The sequence below is a fragment of the Clarias gariepinus genome, chromosome 24 (assembly GCF_024256425.1).
Source record: "Clarias gariepinus isolate MV-2021 ecotype Netherlands chromosome 24, CGAR_prim_01v2, whole genome shotgun sequence".
In the NCBI taxonomy this organism is placed as follows: domain Eukaryota; kingdom Metazoa; phylum Chordata; class Actinopteri; order Siluriformes; family Clariidae; genus Clarias; species Clarias gariepinus.
This window is the reverse complement of record NC_071123.1, coordinates 6,729,589-6,751,580: the sequence shown is the minus strand read 5'-3', so window position 1 is coordinate 6,751,580 and position 21,992 is coordinate 6,729,589. Positions and strand designations below refer to the sequence as shown.

The window sequence follows — 21,992 nt, the reverse complement described above, 5'->3', positions numbered from 1 at the left end:
CTCATGATACATCACAAGAACACACTTGGAAAAAACGCTGTCTACTGTCCTCTTCCACATACTGCACTAATAATGCTCATGAAAATCTCATACTCATCCATGTCTTTATGGGCCTTGCTTTGTGCACTGGTGCGTCGTCATCTTTGAACATGAAATCGTCCAAAATGTCTTGGTATGCTGAAGCATTAAGAGTTCCTTTCACTGAAACTAAGGGGCCAGGGAACTTATAACTCCTGAAAAATAATCCCACACCACTTCCAACACGACTGCGCACCAGTGTACAAAACTAAATTTGGTGTGGAAGAACTTGACTGGCCTCCACAGAGTCCTGACCTGACCCCGATAGAACACCTTTGGGATGAACTAGAGCGGAGACTGTGAGACAGGCCTTCCCGTCAGTCAACATCAGTGTCTTTCTATTGTCTTGTCTAGTTAGCAAGCACCATGCCGTGCATTTATTGCCCCTGTATGTTTATTATTATAATTTTACACACGTTCTGCTTAAATGTATTTCCACTTGCAGTATATATGCCTTGGTAAATTGTTGTGTCTTGCACTACAGTCCTGCAATTTAGTTCTAATGGCTATACTATACATGACACTAAAACTCCATTTTCAGTTGCACTTACTCTTGGTGATGGAGTTATGGATGCTCAATGCTCTAGAGTTCCTCTCTGCTCTGGAGTTCCTCTCCAAACTTTCTGAGTGAAGGGGTGTCTCACTTCCAGATGCTCTCTCCTCACCCAGAACATCTATTCCGACCTAGCAAAAGAGAGAGAGAGAGAAAGGGAGGGTAAAGCGTTAAAGGAGGTGCTGGATACTGACGCCGTTTTCTGATGACTAATGATCTCTGTGTGATAAATGACACATAGAGGCGAAGAGAAGTGAGAGAAAAGAGACAAGAGGTGGAGAGAGGCTAAGAAAGATGAGAAAGATAGCTCATGGACTATGAACCGAAGCAAAAAAAAAAAAAAACAGAGGATACAGTGGGAGTGAGATTGTAGGAGCTAGAGGGTGAAATGTATGAGAATATGAGAATGGGAAAGTGGGAGAGGTAAATTCTTTAAATGTGTTTAAAGCAAGTTTGTAGAATGAATCACATCCTGAATGTTAAATATTTATAGAATCTCCTGCGTGAGATGTAGAAGAGTATTATCTAATGATAAAACAGCAGCTGTGCGTGTTGTGTAACTCGACGCTTTAAGCTGTTCTGTGAAAATCCATTAAATATTAAATCGAAGGACGGCCATAATGAACCACTCCATCCACTGGTATAAATATAACTATCTAAATATAGCCTCGTTAAAATCGGAACTTAATGTCGGATTACACGAAAGAGTACAGTGCTTCTTCTACAGACTGGTTTTGCCTCACATCGCTTTGATCATTTAGCCGCAACGTTAAACGTAGCTTAATGTTCTGTAATGCATCAGGCACTAAAAACAAGACATAAAAATTTGGTTCCATCAAACGTCAGTAGCTTTTCTAAGAAAGACATGAAATAAAAGTCAATGCTTACGCAAAATAATAATAATATTAAAAATAATAATATGTTGTTGTTGATCTTTTGGCTGTTCCTGCTGAGGAGTCGCCACAGCGGACCAACTGATCTGCACAACAACTTGGCACAGCTTTTACGCTAGATGCCTTTCTTGATGCAACCCTTCCATTTTATCTGGTCTCCCACTAGTATCCGGACCGGCACTGCATCCAGTGGCTGGGGTTTCAGCATTGGCTGGGAATCGAAGTTGCATCGTAATAGAAATGGACAGCAGAAATCACAGCTACGCTATATTTAATAGTGAAAGTAAGGGAATTTCCACAAACCAAATGCAATGAGGATTTCACCAGAATAGCTGTGTGACCGTAGGTTGGTACGGCTGATCAAAAAAAAGGCTTGCATGCATAAACGTTAGACTTTGGAGCAATTGAAAATGAGGTCCAGATTCATCCTATTTCAAAGTGATGGGCGTGTCAGGTTGAGAAGGGAAGTGCATGAGGCAAAGTACCCATCATGCATAGTGTCTACAGTACAGGCCTCTGGAGGCAGTGCTATGATCCGGGGTTACTTCAGTTGCTCAGGTCTAGGCTCAGCAACATTATGAGGCAATAAAATGAAGTCAGATGACGACCTGAACGATCAGGTTACACAATCAATGCACTTTCTTCCCTGATGGAACAGACATAATCCTGAAGATTGTTGTTCTGGGAGCACTTTTTTTGCACATGAATTCTTCTCCACATCTCTCACCACATCAAATATTACTGTATTTATTTATTTTTTTAAATAACAAGCTGAGAATTCCATTATACACAGATTCAGTGGGGAAAAAAAAACATGTACCTAAATCCTCAGTGGAACCAAGTAATACAATGATTTACACCTGCTTACTCAATGTTTACTACATTGAACATAATACGCAATCAATCTTACTTCTTGTTTCTCTGTCAGGTTTTGTGCTGACTACCCACATTGTGAGATCCTCCCAGAAATACAAAAGTAAGAATGTGTACTTTGTGTGTTTCCTCCTTTACCTGCATAGTGATTAAAGTTTTGTACATAACATGCCTTTTTTTGTGTGTAATGCACATCTGTCCACCTTACCAACACATCTGGGCCATTATAGATCAGATACATATACATATAAGTAAGTTTACCAATCTTACCACTGTAATCAGGAAACACCAAGTTCACCATTTAATATTCTGCGCATAAAAAAAACTGCTCTAAATTTCATATCCTGTTAGCCTAAATAGCATATATTTGTGTTTTCATTTTTGCATAATTCATATGCGAGCTCGTACTGACCTGTCCTTCTTCCTGTAGAGGAACTTTTGGTTTGACAGCGAGTATGAGGTCAGGGGTCGCGTCCCTCAGCTCCATGGGGTTCTCGTAGATGTGCCTGTTCAACCTCATCCCGACGTTATCGTACACGTGGCTGAAATACACACGGGGAGATTATTACGCTGCTATAAACACTGAAGTCCGTTCGATCGAACCTGAGCGCTTAAGTGACGTTTCAAGCCTGAAGGGTTTCCTCTTGCTTAATGATTCAGGTTAACTGGATGCTCTTAAGAAGCTGTAAATAGAATGTAGAATGAAACGCGCTGCAGAATCGTATATATATCTTCCATGGTAGCTTCTGATGATGCGGGGTCGCTTTTGAATATCAAACAGTACGAGAACAGAAGGGCTGAGTAGCGGAGTTGTGTAACACCACAACGACACATAACACAACTTATACTAAAAACAACTCGATGATTCAACAAGACCACTTCCCATGCTTTTTTTTTTTTTTCTTTGGTGCTAAAATGAGCATCAAGAGTTCAAACTAAAGCACTTCTCTATAAAAGCATGCTATATGAACATGTAATCTGCTGGGCGTTAGAGCGGAGCGCTCGCATCCTGCGTAGGACGGGAACGGTTTCCTTATGCGTTGTTTCTAGACGCCTTCATTGCAGGTCACTGCGCTACTGCTGTTGTACTGCAGCTAAAAGAGCATTGCGGTCCTCACACTTGTGACTCGATTCTTGGCACTGATGATGGTCTGAGAGCTGGTTTACATTAAAATGTTATGCAATAAATTCTTTTCAGTGGCGTTTAAAGACCAGGAGTGACTTGTATTGTTTTCTGAACCACAACAGAACATCTGTTTGGGGATTATTAAAGAACTGGATATACAGTAGTTTACACCAGATGTTTAACATGGAGGGGGGCTAATTATTTCTGCTAATAATCACATTGTTTAAATGAAACGAACAGTATTTAAATGGATATGCAGTCATGAGAATGTTAGTGTGTGTGTGTGTGTGTGTGTGTGTACATATATACCCATCACAGATGTCCTGATAGGGCATGGTTCTCTCGAGGGAGTAGCTGCGTGTGAGAGACGAGGGCGTGATTTCCATCGTATGGGATGGAGGATTGTCTTGCAGCGATGTAGCTCTGAGAAGAGGCAGGCTGGGTGGAGAGAGCAGGCTACTCATGCTTGGAGTTCCACCCTCCTCCTTCTCTCTCATATCTGATTGGGACACACTGTCTGACTCCTCCCCTTCGCCCTGCTCCCGCTCCTCCTCTCTCGCCTCCTCCGCATCCTCGTCCTCCTCTTCTTCGTCTCGCTCGTCCAGGACCCAGGCCTCGCCCGAATGGCCCTCACCGGACATGCTTTCTGCGTCTTGGATAGACTTCTGATAGAGCTCAGAAAAGCTCCTGTGCATGAACAAAAAATAATAAAATGGTAGATTCTGATAATCTGAATAATGGCTAAAAAACAGGCAGGAGAAATTCAAATGTCAGTCAATCTGAATGAGTGGAGGATTTTGATTTTCTCCCTAATTTAGTCGTGTCCAATTCCTCCCCCACACTAGGGGGCTCCGACATTAAGGCTACTACTATTACCCAGTCGGGAGGGCTGAAGACTATCACGTGCTTTCTCTGAACCGTGTGACGTCAGCCAACCGCATCTTTTCGAACTACTTGCTCACGCACCGTTAGGGCGGCGTAACACACTCAGAGGACAGCGCTATCCGCTCCTTACGCTTGCGTGAGCTCACAGACGCCTCTGATTGGCTGTAGAGCCGTGATTAATGTGGGAGCACTAAGTACCTCTCATCCAAATGTTCTTGCCACGGTAACCCTAATACTAAACGTCACTTGCTACATGCATCTTTAATTTATAATCATTAACATACAACAGTGGTGTTAAATTCTCGATTCGGATTGGTCAGAACGTGTTGATTTATTTTTTAGTAGTTTTGCAACTTACAGGTTTAAACATCTCATGTTTCTGAGTGATGTTACACAAGCAAGAGTGCAGCTGTATGGAATATTAACACTTGCTCTTGATTAACAGCTGCTGAATCACAGCTGTGCTGATATTTAATACAACAGCATGATTGCTTGTGTGCTATTGATTTTATACCACATTTCTACAGAATAATATTGATAAACTCAAAAATATATATATATATATATTTGTTTTATTTTTGCTCTGCCAAAGTATTTCCAAAGAAGCCTTGGCTGGATGGAGCCATGCAAGCACAATCGTCCTGCCAGACCATAATAAACCCAGTAACAGTTTCCAAGCAATTAACAAGTCAGAGTGTTGCAATTCCAGCAACAGCAAAACTGACTAACAGCTTGTTCAATCAAACAGTTGTATAACTAATATGAAGGGCGTTCAAGTCAAACCGGGACTTGTGACGAGCTTTCTTGTGAATAAGGGCGTAAAAGCGATTGACATTGACAAACGATGGATAACTTTTCACCAACTTGCAGGAGAGACACATCTGTCTGTGGACACTGGACACACAATCATTCACCAACATCACTTTACACATTACAGGAACTCGGCTGGGAGTTATAACCTGTACAGTACTGACTTCGCTCCAAGGCATTTCCACACGTGTGGACCATACAAGGAGTTCCTGGGAGGCCAGCGTTTCAGACGTGAATCAGGTCTTATTGGACTGAGAAAGCTTTCTACCTTGATGGTACCCGAGCACTAGTGAAACGCTGGGATAAGAGCATTAGCTCTTACCAGCTCGGGCCAGGGGTAGCTCAGTGGTTAAGGCATTGGACTACGGTTCGGAAGATCCCAGGTTCAAACCCCACAACCACCAAGTTGCCACTGTTGGGCCCTTGAGCAAGGCCCTTAACCCTTAACTGCTCAGATGTGTATTGAGATAAAAATGTAAGTCGCTCTGGATAAGAGCGTCTGCTAAATGTAAATGTAGTGCAGCAGGGGATTGTATTGAGAACTATGTTGTGTTATTGTGCAAAATCAGAAGTCCCAGTTTGACTCGAACGCCCTTTGTATAACATGCCGCTTCGGGGACTATTGAGCTATTTTCTAGAACAGAAGCTTTAACAGTATCTCCAGCTGCAAGGTTTAAATTAATGCTCTTTTTGCAATGTGTTATTGTTTCTATAACACAGTATTTCACACGTTTGTGCTCTACAAAAAAAAAAAACATTTTTGTTGAAATGCTAACATTTTCTGGAAGGGGAAGTCAGTTTTACATTCCTGGAAGGACTCCGCATTGTCAGCCCTACTGTATTTCTTTAGATTCTCCAACGACAGAGGGCTTTGCATTTCCTCTATTCTCTATTAAATTCACTCACTCAGTCATCGTCTAGACCGCTTATCCTGTACAGGGTCTTGGGGGGCCTGGAGCCTACACAAGGAGACTTAGGGCACGAGGCGTGGTACACCCTGGATAGGGGCCAATCCATCGCAGGGCACACACACATACACTCATTCACACACTACGGGCAATTTGGGAGTCCCTAATCTGTATGTCTTTGGACTGCAGGGGGGAAAACCAGAGGTGGGAATCGAACCTGGACCCTGGAGGTGCTATAAAAGGCGTCAGTTTTACCCACTACTCCACCATAAACTTCAAGAGAAAAAAGAGAACGGTGGTTAGCCGTGTCGCCTTGCACCTCTAGGGTCCAGGTTCGATTCCCGTCTCTGTGTGCATGGAGTTTGCATGTTCACCCCGTGCTTGGTGGGATTCCTTCCACAGTTCATGTAGGTAAGGTTAATTGGCGTTCCCAAATTGAAAATGTGTGTGAGTGTGTGTGTGTGTGTGTGTGTGCCCTGTGATGGATTGGCATCCTATTCAGGGTGTACCCCGCCCCGTACCCCAAAAAAAAAAAAGTTCAATCTTGAGTGGTCCCATTAGCCGGGTGTCTTTACATCACACCACCACCACGCCACTGATTGTTTTCCTTTAACGCCATATCCTCATGTTTAAGTGCTCATGCTCAATCTGCGATCCGGATGTGCTTCAGTCAAATCCTTCCAAACAATCACGCGAGTTTAAGGTTTTAAGGGAATCTCTACTAGAATCTCCGGCTCAAATGAGACCAAATAAATAACCAACGAGAATATTTTGGCACTTACTGTTAAAAGCTTAACTCGCTGATGCGCTGTTTGAATGGAGCGAGCTTGTGACATCTACTGTACTGGCATCCAAGGAGCGGCGGATTTTTTTGGGAAGCATGCCTGATATACTGTTTCTGCATTTCCCTACCGTAATGAGTCAGTTTTTCTGTGATATATTAAGCGGCTCCTTTCGCTGCTGGAAGTGGGTAGCTATTTTTACCCTCGCTGTCACCATTTTGTCAGGCTTCGTAATTTCCAAACTCTGCACCACAAGGGATACATTAGGTCTGTCTGTCTGTCTGTCTGTCTGTTCGTCTGTCTGTCTGTCCATCCGTCTGTCTGTCTGTTCGTCTGTCTGTCTGTCCATCCGTCTGTCTGTCTGTCCATCCGTCTGTCTGTCTGTCTGTCTGTCCGTCTGTCTGTCCATCCGTCTGTCTGTCTGTCTGTCTGTCCGTCTGTCTGTCCATCCGTCTGTCTGTCTATCTGTCCGTACGTCTGTCCGTCTGTCTGTCTGTCTGTCTGTCTGCTGGAAAACCGGAGAACTTCTCTGCAGTCTCGCTCCCTCTGCCTCTTTTCCCTTTAGCAACGTGTGTGTGTGTGTGTGTGTGTTGTGAACTCTGGTAGGCATCATTAGTAGAATTAATTGTTGGTTCTGCAGCTGGTGGAACGGCAATTCGAACACATCATTACCAACCAAATGAGATCTGACCCCTTAGCTGTCCGTCATCCCTTCTTTCTCCATCTGTTCCCTTTTGTTTCCGCCCTCTATCCGTCCTTTTCTCTCTCCCCTCCATTGTCTCTGGTTCTTACCTCGTTCCCACGAGTCGTGCTCATCCTCCAAAACATTGCACGCGCACCTTATTCCTACGATACCATTTCTCTCGTCCTCATCCGTTATCGTTTCCAACCCGCTCTTCCGGCGCAAAATGAATATCCCTTCCACTAGTTCTCTACTCTTCTGTCAGTCTCGCAGTTCTTCATCTATTCCCAAATCGGATCTACTCCATCATTCATTTCATCTCCCTCACACACACACACACACACACACACACACACTCCTGCCTAAACTCTGACTCTTCATTTCTTACCTCGGGGCCCCCCCTCCTCTCATCTGTCATTTCTGTCTTCCCCGAGATGTACTTTTTCACCTTGACAGTCCTCTCCATCACGCCTCTATCATTTTATCACGTCCTTTCTGTTTTCTCATCTCTCTTACACCATGTTGTTTCTCATCCCTCATTTATGCTCGAGACGCTCTTCACACTCGCTCGTTTAAAACCTCTGATATGAAATCATCAATATTTGATTTGTTCCAACTCTTTTATGCGTCCGTGCGTCTCCACATTTCTCTCTCTCTCTTTCACTGGCCCGGTTTGGCATCCACTCATTCAGAAATCATAACACAGAATGTTTAACCTTTATCATGCTCGTAGATATATAGCCTATATTTTTTTGCTTTTTTTCTTATTCCTCCGATTCGAAATCATTCCGTTTCCTTTGGCTCCTCCGTCTCTGTCTCTCACCTGCGGGGTTTGCCGTTCCCGTCGGGTGGGATGACGGTGATGTGAATTTTGGGCGCGGTCCGCAGCAGCCTCGTTCTCTCGTCCTGGCTGAGATGGACGAGCGTGTGGCCGCAGAGTCTCACCACGCGGGCGCTCAGCTGTAGTCCTCCGCTCTCTGCGTAACCGAAGCGCTGCAGCTCTGTCACGAAGCCCTCTGCGCTCATCAGGAAGCCCGGCTGGCCCGTGGCGTCTCTCAGAGGGGTGATTTCGCGTGCCTCGCAGCCTCGTGTCACCAGCTGCAACATAATAATAATAATCAGAATAATCAGAATAATCTCAGGAAATTTCATTACTGTGGATTCTTCCTCTCATAGGACGGAAACCTTAAACTCTTAAAGAACTACTTAAACTAGTCACAAAACCCTTCTGACATCTGACATATCATTTTTTACCTTTATGCTACAGTATGTATAAAAAAAAAAACTATAGTGAAATCGGGATTTTATTTCTGCACGCAAGAAAAAAGTTAAAATCTAAAGAAAGGTTACTTTTAAATGTCTCTTTGAGTCCTCCTAGTATTTATGAAATAAACATCCGTCCTTAAATTATCCACCTGCAGCAGAACAAAAATGCAGGCTGCTTCTGTGTGACATCATCCTTTTATCGCGTGTACTGGAGCGTGCGGTCAGCGGTTAACCTGAATCAAACCAGAGCTCGGAAAAAAATAAACCGCGTCCCGTCGGGAGCCGCACATCGGCACGCATCACGCATATTTTGAGCGACAAAAAAATTCATTATTTTAATGTTACAAGATCACTATAATCTTTAAATTTGAAATAATATTTAAAAAACTAAGTAAATAAAATACATTTAAATTAAATAATCATTATTCATTTTTTAAAGCCACGCGGAGACGCAGTAGAGGGATGAAAAGGGCACATGTGGCTCCGGAGTTTGCATGTTCTCCCTGTGCTTGGTGGGTTTCCTCCGGGTGCTCCGGTTTCCTCCCACAGTCCAAAGACATGCTAATTGATGTTCCCAAATTGCCCGTACTATGTATTTAAAGGAGTGTATGTGTGTGTGGGCTGCGATAAATTGCTGCTCTGTCCATGGTGTACCCCGCCTCGTGCCCCCCGTGACCTTGTATACAGGATAAAGTGTTTTAGACGATGAGTGAGTGAGAAATCGCAAGCTATTCTCTTAGGTACAGTAAGCAGCAATCGAAATGTTTTATTCTTCTACGTCGGTTCAACTCACATTAAGTGTCTAAGGATTTGCACCTATATGATCATTAAAGCAATAATTAGGTGCAATTATAATAATGGAGCTGTTCTAGCCAGTACTACTGCTGCTGTTAATAATAATAATAATAATAATAATAATAATAATGAGAAAAAGAAGCAGAAGAAGAAGAATCATCAATCATCATCATCATCATTTATATTATTAATAATATAATACAAAATGGCAGTTGTTTTGCTTCTCTTTTCTTGCTGAAAATGAAGTGCATGTTAAAGCAGACAGGAACTAAAGGTTCTGAGAACAGAAACTGGAAAACCCGCAGCATATGACTAAGTGGGAAATATTCCTCATTTAATCATTTGGATTGTCATTTCGCCACCTAATTAATTTTCATTTGTCGCATTTCATTTGTCACTAATGTCAGAAATATTTCTCAACTCCATATGAAATAAATAAATCTTTCTGCCGTTCGCTGATTCGGGCATTAATACATTAATAATGTAAAGCCGCGATCTAAGAAAAACATAATGGAAAGCAAATGTTGCCTGAAAAAGGTGTGCACTGGCCTAAAAAAAAAAAAAATCATCAGCCCGGCACCGGAGATGATTAATGAGTATCAATCCTCACCTCAAGCCTCTGCACCACCTCTTTAATGTCCTCCATCTGGCTCTCTAGCACTGTAATTGAGATGGCCTCACCCCTCTCGTAGAAAATATCCAGACAAGGCCCACCCCTGATGCCAGGCTCAGTCACCGCTTTCCACCCGATCACGTCGCGGCATGAGCAGTTGAAGATGACCCGCTTGCTGCAGCGCTCGATGAGCACCACGGATTCGGCGGAGACGCCCAGCAGGCAGGCCAGTCTGTGCCCGTCGTCGTCCTGGCTGGCGCAGACGGCCCATATCAGAGCGCCGGCGCTGTGGAGCTCTGCTCCCTTAGCACCCTTGAGCTTGTCTTTGCGTTTGCCTCCCAGGGAAAGCAGGGGAAACTTGGTGGAGGAATCAATGGGTGTCGTGGTGACATAATTCTCCGCTAAGTCCTTTAAGTATTCCTGACGCGTACGCGTGGCCATCGATCGGAACTTTTCGGATTTTTCCGCCGCGTTCTCCGCGTTTATGGCCTTGGCTAGCAGGAAGTCACGGAAAGCTTGTGAGCGTGGGAAGCGAGCACCGTTTGGGAAAAGTGGGCCAAAAAGAGGGATGTCCTTGGAGCGAGTGACAGCAACGCTAAAAACGGACAGGGAAAGACATAAAGAGCATAAATAGCTTAACTTGGTCAAAAATTTCAACAGTGGGTCAGCAGTTGACTCGTTCATTTTTTAACACTAGCAAAGAATAATCTGAGGTCTCTAGTTAAATGTAGGCGCAAGCACTGTACACTAACACCAGGCCTTTTCCAATCGGCTTTGGCATCGTCCGACTTTTTTCCTGTATTTGGCCAGATGCTGTTCTGTTGTCAGAGATGATTGGGCCCACGCTAATGTCCACTGACATAACAAGAAGTGTGACAACAAAATCTGTCAGCGAAGATATTAACTCCATTTTGATGCACTTTGGATAGCATTACGCCCTATCAGTAGCCCTTCTGTAGGCCCAGATTTGGACGTGCAATACTTATGATGTCACCTTATATTAATATATACAGGCTACTTTACTAGTATGACAAACAAAATGATCGATAGCAAACCAGACTTCATTCATTAATCAACCCACATGGACATTTCTCATAATCTGTATCTCTATAATACTAGAACTGACTGTATACCTGAAGATAAGACCATCTGCTTTGGGTCATTTGACTTGCCCTAATTTGTGCATCTTGTACTAATTAGCCTAAGACATGCAAACAAATTGCGTTTTTCGACATGCGCTAGCTCAGGGCAATTATTTCTCATGCATCGACTCTGTACTGTACGTTTAGAACGCTCGGGGGTCTGGTTGGATATGTGTGACACTGCAGTCTCCGGTGAATGGAATTCATTGATTTCTGCTTTCCGCGGCTTGTAGTTGAACGCCGCTGATCGTTCTTACCGATAGTAGGTGTTTTCCGTGCAGGGCTCGTGCACTCGGACGATTATGAAAACATGCTGGAAGTGAGACCGGATGGCTTTGGGGGTGAACGGCATTGCCCCTGGCTCCTGGAAGACTATCGTCACGATATCGTTTCCTATATGTCTCTTCCTTAGTAACTGCAAAGAAAAACACAAAAAAACAGATGCCAGTTAACATACTGTAGAACAGAAATTGACCTTTCAATGCACAAGACAATCAGTCACACTATACACCATCATACAACTGGGGAAGGTAAACGATATTTAATCCTGCAACACATACAGAGGTGGACGACAACAAAATACATTTACTTTGTTACAGTACTTAAGTGCACATATATGTACTTCATGTGAGTAGATTTACTGGGTTAATACGGTACGTTTTACTTTTACTCCACTATATCCAACAACATGTATCTGTACTTTCTGCATCACTATATTTAAGCATGGTGTTGCGTTATATAATCACGATGCTGTGTAGTGTTTTAAGCAGTAATATCGCCACCTGTTGACTTTTATAAATAAGGCTTGATTTGCCTTCCCTCTGTGAAACGCTCAATCATGTAGCAGGTGTTTGAAATCAGAAGTGAGGCTGGTTACAGACAGCGACGAAAACAACACATTTAGGCATTTTGGCAGACACTCTTATCCAGAGCGACTTACATTTTTATCTCATTATACATCTGAGCAGTTGAGGGTTAAGGGCCTTGCTCAAAGGCCCAACAGTGGCAACTTGGTGGTTGCGGGGTTTGAACCTGGGATCTTCCGAACCGCAGTCCAATGCCTTAACCACTGACACGGTCACAGTTCGGTACAACACTGTCACAGTTTGGTAGCATCGAAAGCGAGCAAGAGAAAGACTCTTTTACTAGGGTCTGAAAGGCTACTTGATACTTTTGGAATTTTCCATCCATCCATCCATCCATCCATCTAGGAACCTCTGTAGTCCAACTAGGAACCGTGGAGGCCAATGTTGTAAAAATGGTGTATTTATTCCCCCGATACGATCATGATATGACCTCCAGTCAACATTCACACACTACGGATGGTTTTTGACCACCAATTAGCCTAACCTGCATGTCTTTAGACTGTGGGAGGAAACCCACCAGGCTCTGGGAGAACATGCACAGAACCCGAGGCAGGAATTAAACCCCGACCCTGGAGGTGCAGGGCAACAGTGCTAACCACTAAGCCACTGTTGTACTTTTACTCAAGTAGCAATTTAAATGCAGGACTTCTACTTTTACTCGAGTAGTGTTTAACCTGGGATCGGGGTTGTGTGGTTTGTCCAGCACTCATTAAAAAAAGTGCTATACAGTTCTGTCCTACATTCAAAAGCTCAACACACACTCATGATTGGCTAATGCCTACCCGTAAGCACTTTGCTTCTTCATTGCCCTTTTATATGCAAATTCTCTAAAAATAACTGCTGTTATTACACTGAGTAATTCTGTAATTCTGTTTATGGGACTCTGGCTGGTTCTGGATCTCACTAATTGATGACGCGAACGCAACTTAGTTAACTTTTCTAATTACAAGCCTGACTAAGAGGATCTTTATCGTGTAATCTGACATGAAGAGAACAATCCGTTTTGTCTCTGATTCAACTGAGATCATGTTGTACAGTGTGATGTTAGACGCATACAGTACTGGAAACGCTGCTATCTGTTGTAATCCATTTCTTTCTGTTGTCATTATATGTTGTTTTTATTGTCAATTTATATGATTCACATGTATGTCATGTTCACCTGTTGCGTGTTGTTAGCTGTGTATGGAAGCATGGTGGAAACATGGAACATGATCTCATAATCTTGATAACGTGTGTATAGAGAGTGTGTCCCAGTGGAATCCGCTGTGAAAACAGAAGGAAAATAGCGTAAATATAATAGATCATCGTCTTCTTAGGCTGAAAAAATATATATATATATACCATTAACCACTGATGCACTTTACGTCATACACGTTATACCGTTTAACACGACGTATATAACCATCGTTATACTCACTCTTGGTGTCAAGCTGTGCTCGGTACTTCTCCCAGCCCTTCAGTCTCACTCTCTCTCCCAGCAGATCCAGGAACTCGTCGAATGCCGGTCCGGCGCTCTCGTTGTTATACATGTCTTCTTCTGTACTCTGTCCCGCCCGGCAGTACATCACACCTACCTTACGCTGGAAATTCAGCTGGACACATCAACACACAACAATCACGAATGTGGATTAATGGCCGGACCGTCTCTCTGTGTTAAATATTAATAGCAATAACGGTACCATTAGGTCGCAAATATGTTTACCCCTAGGAATGTGTAATAATACAAAGCAGGGAGCCATTTGGAACCCCGCCCTTTTATTGTTTTTGCTTCATTTCAAAATCCACCTCCTACGCTGGTACAAGTTAGCAGATTTATTATTGATACAATGCCTGGGAAATCACCTGAGCATTACTGTACGTAAAGACTAAAACATCACAGAGTGGGCCTTAATAGGAAATAATATTTTTCTATATATACAGTGCTGTGCAAAAGTCTTAGGCACCATATTATATGACGTTCCAATATGGTTATATATGTTTATTATGTCTGCATAATTATGTACAAAATCATTCAGTATTTCCATACATAACTTAAAAATGAATAAATAACAATAAATAACAACATTACAGGAGAATATATGCAAAGAAAAAAAAATAGTACAAGACAGACCAGTTTTTAGATGGAAACAAAAAACCCTAATGTACACTCCTTGCATAAAAATAGAAAGGAACGAGTGTGAGAAAGTTACCAGACGAACTCGTATTCTCCAGCATGCTCAGTAAAACCTAACAGCTGTTTTACTTAAACTGCACAAATCTGTGTCTACAACTCCTATTGCTAATATAAGCAAGGAATATTGACTGTTTATTTTATCGTTCTATATTGCTTCTTTTATGCAGAAATGTTTTCATATTTTTGTATGTGCCCGAGACTTTTGCAAAACGGTTGTTAGGTTTTACTGAGCTTGCTGGAGAATGTGGGTTCTTCTGGCTTGGAGTCTATCCCACAGAACTCACAAGCTGGTGTACTACTTCCCACTGTCCTGCTTCCTCTGTTCTACTCCTTGTTTTCTCTTTCTTCTTTTACTTCCTTACAAATAAGCCATCTATGACAGTGGCGTGCACACGTTCACACAACTCGCACACTCAAGCAAGTTTGGGTTTGCTTCACGATGTTCATCCAAGTCTCTTGTATGGAATTAATTAATGGTCTGTCCTGTTCTGTAGCTACACCCCCTGTATATACTACACATCATATCATATAACCCATCATAATCACATCAAATACTCGTACTCAGGCTAGAAAACATACTCTTCCTTTTACCACATAATCAAAGCTAATTTATCCCCAGACACTTCAAATAATACGATTAACTTCTATAACCTAGGCACGTTAGCCAGACTGCAAGAAATCTAAAAGCACTTGAGAAGCTCAATAAAGCATCCACACCTTAAAGTGACTAGATCACTTCTTAGAGGTACTGTAGACACTGAGCAGAGCCAAAGACGTTAACACGGATAGGAATAGCTCCTCTATGCAGCTTTTTTTCAGCGACGGTCCCAATGGACAATGTAAGTGTATTCAGCTTTCTGCATAGCGTAAAAAAGCATCCTAACGCGGCAACTTAGGAGCTCGGGTATAAACCCGGCCCGGGATTACTGTAAGCGCGCTCACCCCTTGCTCATCCAGCTTGAGAAGTGTATCGCGGACTTTGGGAGACGTCGAGGCGAGCCTCAGACAGTGCAGGTTGAGATCGGGGAGGATGAACTCCAGGAGCCTCTTCGGAGAAAGCCCTCGCGGGGTTGTGTGTCGCGCTGCAGATGGTACGGACTCTTCCAGGATGGAGCCGCGGAGGGTCTTGAGCTGAAGACGGAAAAAAATACAGTTTAACTATTTTAATGTTTAATTAAACTCAACGACTTGAACATACTTAACAGATATAAATCTGAGAAGGCATGAATCCTCCACCCCTTTTTTTTACATACAGGAAAAAAAATAAGAATACAGGTGCACAAGTATGAGTGCGAAGATATGTGGATTATGTGACTGTACTGTATATGAAGGAGTGTGTCGATGTGTTATATAGACAAAAGCAGAAGACTTTAAAGCTGTGTATGTGTGTGTGTGTGTGTGTGTGTGTGTGTATGCAGTGGGGAGGTTCCTGCCTTCATGTGTCTGACTGCTTAATAGAAGGGTAGAGAGAGATAAGATGAAAGACGAAGCGTAGAAGAGAGACGTGTACGAGACATGATAGTACTGTGAGTGATATTAGGAGAGACAAAGAGAGAGAGAGAGAAGTAAAGATATAATACTAATGTAAAACAAAAAGACAGACTTCAGGATAAGAGGAGTCAACGGCGATAAAAGAGAAGACGATAAAAGGCCGACAGTTAATAAAAAAGAGGGAAATACGGCAGCCGAGAGAGAGAGAGAGAGATGCAGACGGAGATGCGGCGCTACAGACGGTTAGGTGAGCGGTTTGGCAGATTAAAGAAAGGAGAAGATAAAAACATGACCGGCTGAACAAGAGGGAAGGAAACACAAATAAACAGTTGTATTTACTTCACCAAAGAGAGAGGCTGAGCTCAATGGAATACTCCTGTATAAACATGGTTATGAATGTGTGTGTGTGTCTGTGTGTCTAGTTTTAAGTTTGTCACCTCTGTGGTCCTGAATATGATCCTGTATGTATACTGAGCGCCGCTGGAGCCTTCTTTCTCCTCGCGGCGGAAACTGATTGCCACCGGCCCCAGTCGCTCGTCCATGCCGAAGAAATTCTGATGATCTGCGGAGCATCAAGAAACACACAAAAACGCCGCGTTACTTTTTATTCTATAACATTTTTTGGGGGGGTTTTCCGCAGGTACGTTTGTGGTTACTCACTAGCCTAAGGCAAAGATCGGCGGTTCGATCCCCAGCTCCACCAGGCTGCCACTGTTGGGCCCTTGAGCAAGACCCTTAACCCTAACTGCTCATGGCCGACCCTGCGCCCTGACCCCAGTTACGCTAGGAAATGCGAAGAAGGAATTTCACTGTGCTGTAATGTAACAAATAAAGGCCTAACTTAAAGATCACATCATGAAAGGTATGGTTAATCGGAAATAATCCGAGTGAGGTCGCTCACTCATCGTCTACACACTTTATCTCGTATACAGGGTCGTCGGGGTGCTGATCCATCGCAGGGTACACATACACGAAATCGCCAATTACCTGAGAGGAAACCCACCAAGCACGAGCATGCAAAGTCCATGCACACGGACCCCGAGGCAGGAATCGAACCCTCGACCCCGAAGGTGCGACTCGACAGTGCTAACCACTAAGCCACCGCTAGAGAGTGAACATACATCAAAGCGTTTTGGTGTGAAGTAGACGGGCGGGAAGAGTCAAGGTTAGACACAGAATCATCTCAGTCAGCAGAATGCCTTCATCAAAACAAAAAAAAAAGCTGTGAGGTAACACTGACCACGTAACATCCTGTCTCAAAACAACACCAAGACAAAAATCACAATCTAATACTCATACACAGCTAAATCCCCAGCACTGAATTAACAGCCACAGTGTTACTGTTACACCCTCCTGTCGAATCGTCTGCAGTGTACGTCTATATACGCTGCTTAGCCGAAGAAAAGTGTACTATCAAAGTAAATAGTGTATAGGTTTTCAGATTTGGATGGACAGCATTGAACTATCAGGAAAAAAGGGCTCTAGTTTTTGTGATGGATCATAAAAACACCAATTTGGAGCGATGAAATGTAAAAGTAATGTGGTCTGGTGAGTTCAGATTGGACTTAAGGGTGAAAAGGGAAGAACGTGAAGCGATCACGCATGGAGCTGGCCTACTGTATGATCTGGGGTTGCTTCAGAGGTCTAGATCAAGAAACATTTCGGTTACATTTTTACACCGGATGCTTTCATGTGAGTGACAGAAGTACATCATGTTATAATTAAACTGCTGTATGACTGACCTTTGTGTATTCTGTCTTTTTTATTGTCAGTGTATCTATCTGATGCATGTCACAAGTCATCTCAACTGCGAACGTCCGGTTTCAAGTTGTCTCCGCTATGCATATTATTATACAATCATGTTCAAGAATTAATATTAGTATTAGTTTTATTCCTCAAACCATATAACTTTTTTCTCCCTAGCACCTTGGCGTTTCAGTGTAATAAACCTTTATGAAAAATTATGCAAAATGTTGATGGAACGTGTTCATTCTAGTACAAATACAGCCTTAATTATATTTGCTATTTTTAGAATTTTATTCGAATACCAATTAAACTGTGCAGTGTATATATATATATTTGTCCATATTTTCTCTGTGGCTTTTCACTGGGCATACTGTATAGCGCACTAAGTAGGTCATATACTGCCATTCCACTGGACATGCACTAATGCACCAACATAGAGAAGGTTAGGTTTAGAGGTTCATCTTTTGCTTGACATTCTATAGTATGTAAATGCATGAATGTACGGTCTAAACAATAGTTTACAACTGTTCCACATTTGTTCATAGTAAGGGACTGAAAAAAGAGGATCTGTAAAAATAACTCTAATAGCTGTTCACTTCTTCTAGTGGGGAACTGATGTAAACAGTAAGCAAGAAATACAAAGAATAAAAGGGTAGGAAGTCAGACTGTAGATACGCCGTGACTGATAAAGCATGTCACAGCTGCATCACAGGGCCGAAACTGACGCAAGGAACGACGCGCGCTTTGGCATACGCTGTTCTACTTTCGCCCTCACAGCATCCCCTTTTTGAGTCTGGGAGCTGAAGCCAGACGACACACAGACACTGAGAGGGGAAGTACAGAGAGGGAAACACATTCGCCACATAAAGGCAGGTACGCACACATAAAGACGCACGTTTATATTCTGCTTCCTTATCAAACTGTATGACATGAACACACACACACACAGAGCATTGAACCGCAGAACACACATATACAGTATCATCCGGTATAAAACCTCACCTTTTATATGGAAACAGGTATCTCTCTGTATCTGATCATACGACATGTACACATCAAACTTTATTTAGGATATTAGTGAGCTTGGCTAAGGGTTACCACTTAGACATGAGTGTTTATAGACCCCCATTTATATAGTCAAAGTGATCTATAGACAGACATACATATGAACAGACAGACAGACAGATAGATAGATAGATAGATAGATAGATAGATAGATAGATACTTGTATGGTCAGTCCACATAATCTAACACCAATAATGAATTATTTAACTTAAAATATTCAGTACTGTGCAAAAGTCTTAGGAACCTTATAACCTTATAACCTTATAATCTTTTTTACTCGATCAGAATTTGAAATATTCGCTCATTACTCCAGTATAAGTAAAACACCTGGTAGGTTTTACTGAGTGTGCTGGACAAAATGAGAGATTTCTTCTGGGAACTTTGTCACACTTGCGCCATTCTATTTCCATCCACAATCCAGAGGCCTACTTTGTTTTTTTGTTTCCATGTGAAAGCTGGTCCATCACGTACTTTACAGTAATACGTTGCTTTCTTTACAGGCATGCAAATATTCTCCCGTGATGTCATTCATTTATTGATTTTTATGTTAACTTTGGAAATAGCGAACGGTTTTGTAGGTAACGGTGCAGACATAATAAACATATACATGTTTATTATACTGTATATAATAAAATTTGTACTAAAGATAAAATGGTGCCTAGTACTTTTGCACGTAGAGTGTACCTTCGATATGGTGAAGCTTTCTGTAAGGAGAGAAGGAGCCTCCAGTGTCAGCTTTGTAAAAATCTTTGGCTCAGATATTCCACAACATTAAACGAATGCATCTTTCTTTAATTAACAGGGAAGTGTAATCTATGGCAGAATTCTGGAATGAAACACTTCATTGGTTGTGTTTTATTCCATAATAAACAATATGGACATCGGTTAGAAGTTATCGTTTTTCGCAGATCAACTTCGCAGGAACTTGTACTTTATTTTGGCTGGTGGGATTCTGATGCAACAACGAACACAAACTGTCCTAAAGCATCAATTATGCGACAAAGTGTTGGATTTATTTTGAGGAAGCTGTCAGGATTGAATCAGGTATCAGTTGATACACATTGTACTGATATCTCTATATTTTCTATCTAATGTGCACACCCTAAGGCAACATCTTCTGTGCAGATACTTTACACTCTCTCGCATGCTTATCAACTTAATCATAAATCAGTCTTCCTCCTCACCTTTCATGTAGAAGTACTTGTGGTAGTAGCGTGCCCCCAGGTCTGCATGCTCAATGAAGTAAGTGCTCTTTCCCTGCTGCTGCACATGGCTTTCTCGAGGCTCTTCTAATACAGACACGGCATCGTTAGGGCTCTGTAGACTCCTCCATCGCCCGCTACAACATTGGGTTATCCCAAGTCCAGCCCTCTCCTCTCCTCCCATCTCATTTCTAAAGTGCGGGCAGCTCAGCAGCAGATCATTGTCATTGCCGTCTCCTTCGTCCAGCAGGCACGGTTCTGGGTCCTCTGTGCAAGTTGTACCAACTGTCCCACTACCCAGGGTCTGAGAGGGTGAGGCAGGAGGGGCCTGTGTAAGAGGCCGAAGCTGTGAGGCAGCCGAGGCCCCTGAGGTGATGTTCTTCTTGCGCCCGACGCTGTCTCGGTTAGTGGCCGCCTCGCACAAATCGAACAGGATGCTTTGAACGTCATAATGGGCAAAGTTGCGCACCCATGCACCTCCTGATGTCTGATCGCATAGTGTGGAAGTGACCTGAAGAGGTGATGGCTTTGATTTCTTGTTCTGAGCATCAGGTTTGGGGGTCTTGGCTGGTTTCGGGCTATCGAGGGAACGGAAAAAGCCATCTGGCTCAGGCAGGGTCTCCTGGAGTCCGAGCAACAAGAAGGGATCTTTAAAACGAAGAGCGTTGGGACTGAGAAGGATCTGCTCCTCACTGCAGGGCTCTGGAGGATGAATCTGCTTTTCTAAAGAGGAGAGACTCCCATATTCCCGGTGGAGGACTATACTAGACTCACCCTGTCCCACCTGCCCTGCCTTTTCACTTGCCGACCTGGCTGCTTTTGCTCCTGCCTTTGCCGCTGAGTCCAGATCTCCCAGAGTCACATCGCTGTTGCTGCGCTGCATGATGTGGCCACGAGCAACTGCTCGCTGACTAAGCCCTGCCCTGCTAGGTGTTGTCACACTCTCACCCTCTGCTCCCTCTCCGTCCCTCCTGGGTGGCCATTCAGCCACCGCCGTCCGCTTGGGCTCAAACACCGGGGTCGGACGCGGACTCTGCCGGCGGAACTTGCGGATAAAGAGGTCGTCTGACTGCATCGTGCACTTGTCTGGTGTATCCTTTGGGCTTTTGCTCTTTCTTTCAATCTCCTCTCCTGACTATCCTCCTCTTTTGGTCTGGGATGACTGATGAATAGCTTCTAAGAATCGAAACGATTGATGTAAGCACACAGGCTGTGAAAGAGAAGTCATAACTCAATCACTTAGCGGACGTCTTGTCTGCACAACACAGTCCTCATCAGCGTCTTCATCTAGTGCGCGGCACTCACTACTAAACAGACTCAGGAAGTCATTTTGGGCATGTTAGAACAAGACAGCTCGCTTTCATCATTTGGAGGAATCTCGAACGGGGGGATTCTGTCTCATCTCATGTCTTGGCAATGAAGAACCAACCCAACCCAGGTTGTAAAAGAGCATTCGAATGGAGCGAGGGCCAAGAAGAATGCAAGTCCTCGCTGTCAGTCTGCTTCTCTACAGACTCATAGAATCTCCATCACAGCATTCAGCATCCTGCAAACACAGACACAGAAGAGCATAAGGTCAGCATGCTCAATCTGACTAACATTGTGCAAACACGAGTGACACACAGCACAAGCGATATAAGATCATTACTCCATCTTGCAATCAAAAATATGTTTAAACCACTGTAATTACTGTATAACTTTTAATGCAGTAAGAATTACAGCATAATCCCTACAACAAGCATACCCAAGGATTTTTTTTATTCCTTAGGTAACACATCAAACACAATTCTGTTATGCAAAAATTTCATCTGCAGTCGAGCACGTCGATCTGACGCATTGTTCCACTTGGCTTTGCTACCTTTGTTCTTTACTATTATTTTCTCCGTTTGACGAAAATAGCTGCCGCTAGCCAACTGTCATACGGCGGCCTGCACAATAGCAGCTCCTCTCACAGGGGAGGGAGCTTCCTGAGCACGGCTTCAGCAGCGGCGCAGTAAAAACAGTAATATACAACACAATGATACAGACGCGGCCAATCTTTCT

At 43.2% G+C, this 21,992-nt stretch overlaps 1 protein-coding gene across 5 annotated transcripts in view; it reads right to left on the bottom strand.

The window, feature by feature from the left end:
• Positions 1-21,992, bottom strand: part of zmp:0000001168 (signal-induced proliferation-associated 1-like protein 2) — a 74,418-nt gene that overhangs the window by 16,417 nt on the left and 36,009 nt on the right. For all 5 annotated transcript variants that reach the window (XR_008356261.1, XR_008356262.1, XM_053485264.1 and 2 more), the window contains exons 2-12: positions 19,932-21,495; positions 16,374-16,498; positions 15,388-15,576; positions 13,690-13,864; positions 13,432-13,535; positions 11,664-11,821; positions 10,262-10,859; positions 8,414-8,688; positions 3,833-4,210; positions 2,810-2,939; positions 630-762 (exon numbers count right to left, since the gene is read on the bottom strand). Coding sequence is in view for 3 of the 5 variants with exons in the window: in XM_053485264.1 (XP_053341239.1) it covers positions 630-762; positions 2,810-2,939; positions 3,833-4,210; positions 8,414-8,688; positions 10,262-10,859; positions 11,664-11,821; positions 13,432-13,535; positions 13,690-13,864; positions 15,388-15,576; positions 16,374-16,498; positions 19,932-21,024 (3,358 nt within the window). In the remaining 2 variants the exon portion in view is untranslated. The remainder of the gene's footprint in view (positions 1-629; positions 763-2,809; positions 2,940-3,832; positions 4,211-8,413; positions 8,689-10,261; positions 10,860-11,663; positions 11,822-13,431; positions 13,536-13,689; positions 13,865-15,387; positions 15,577-16,373; positions 16,499-19,931; positions 21,496-21,992) is intronic.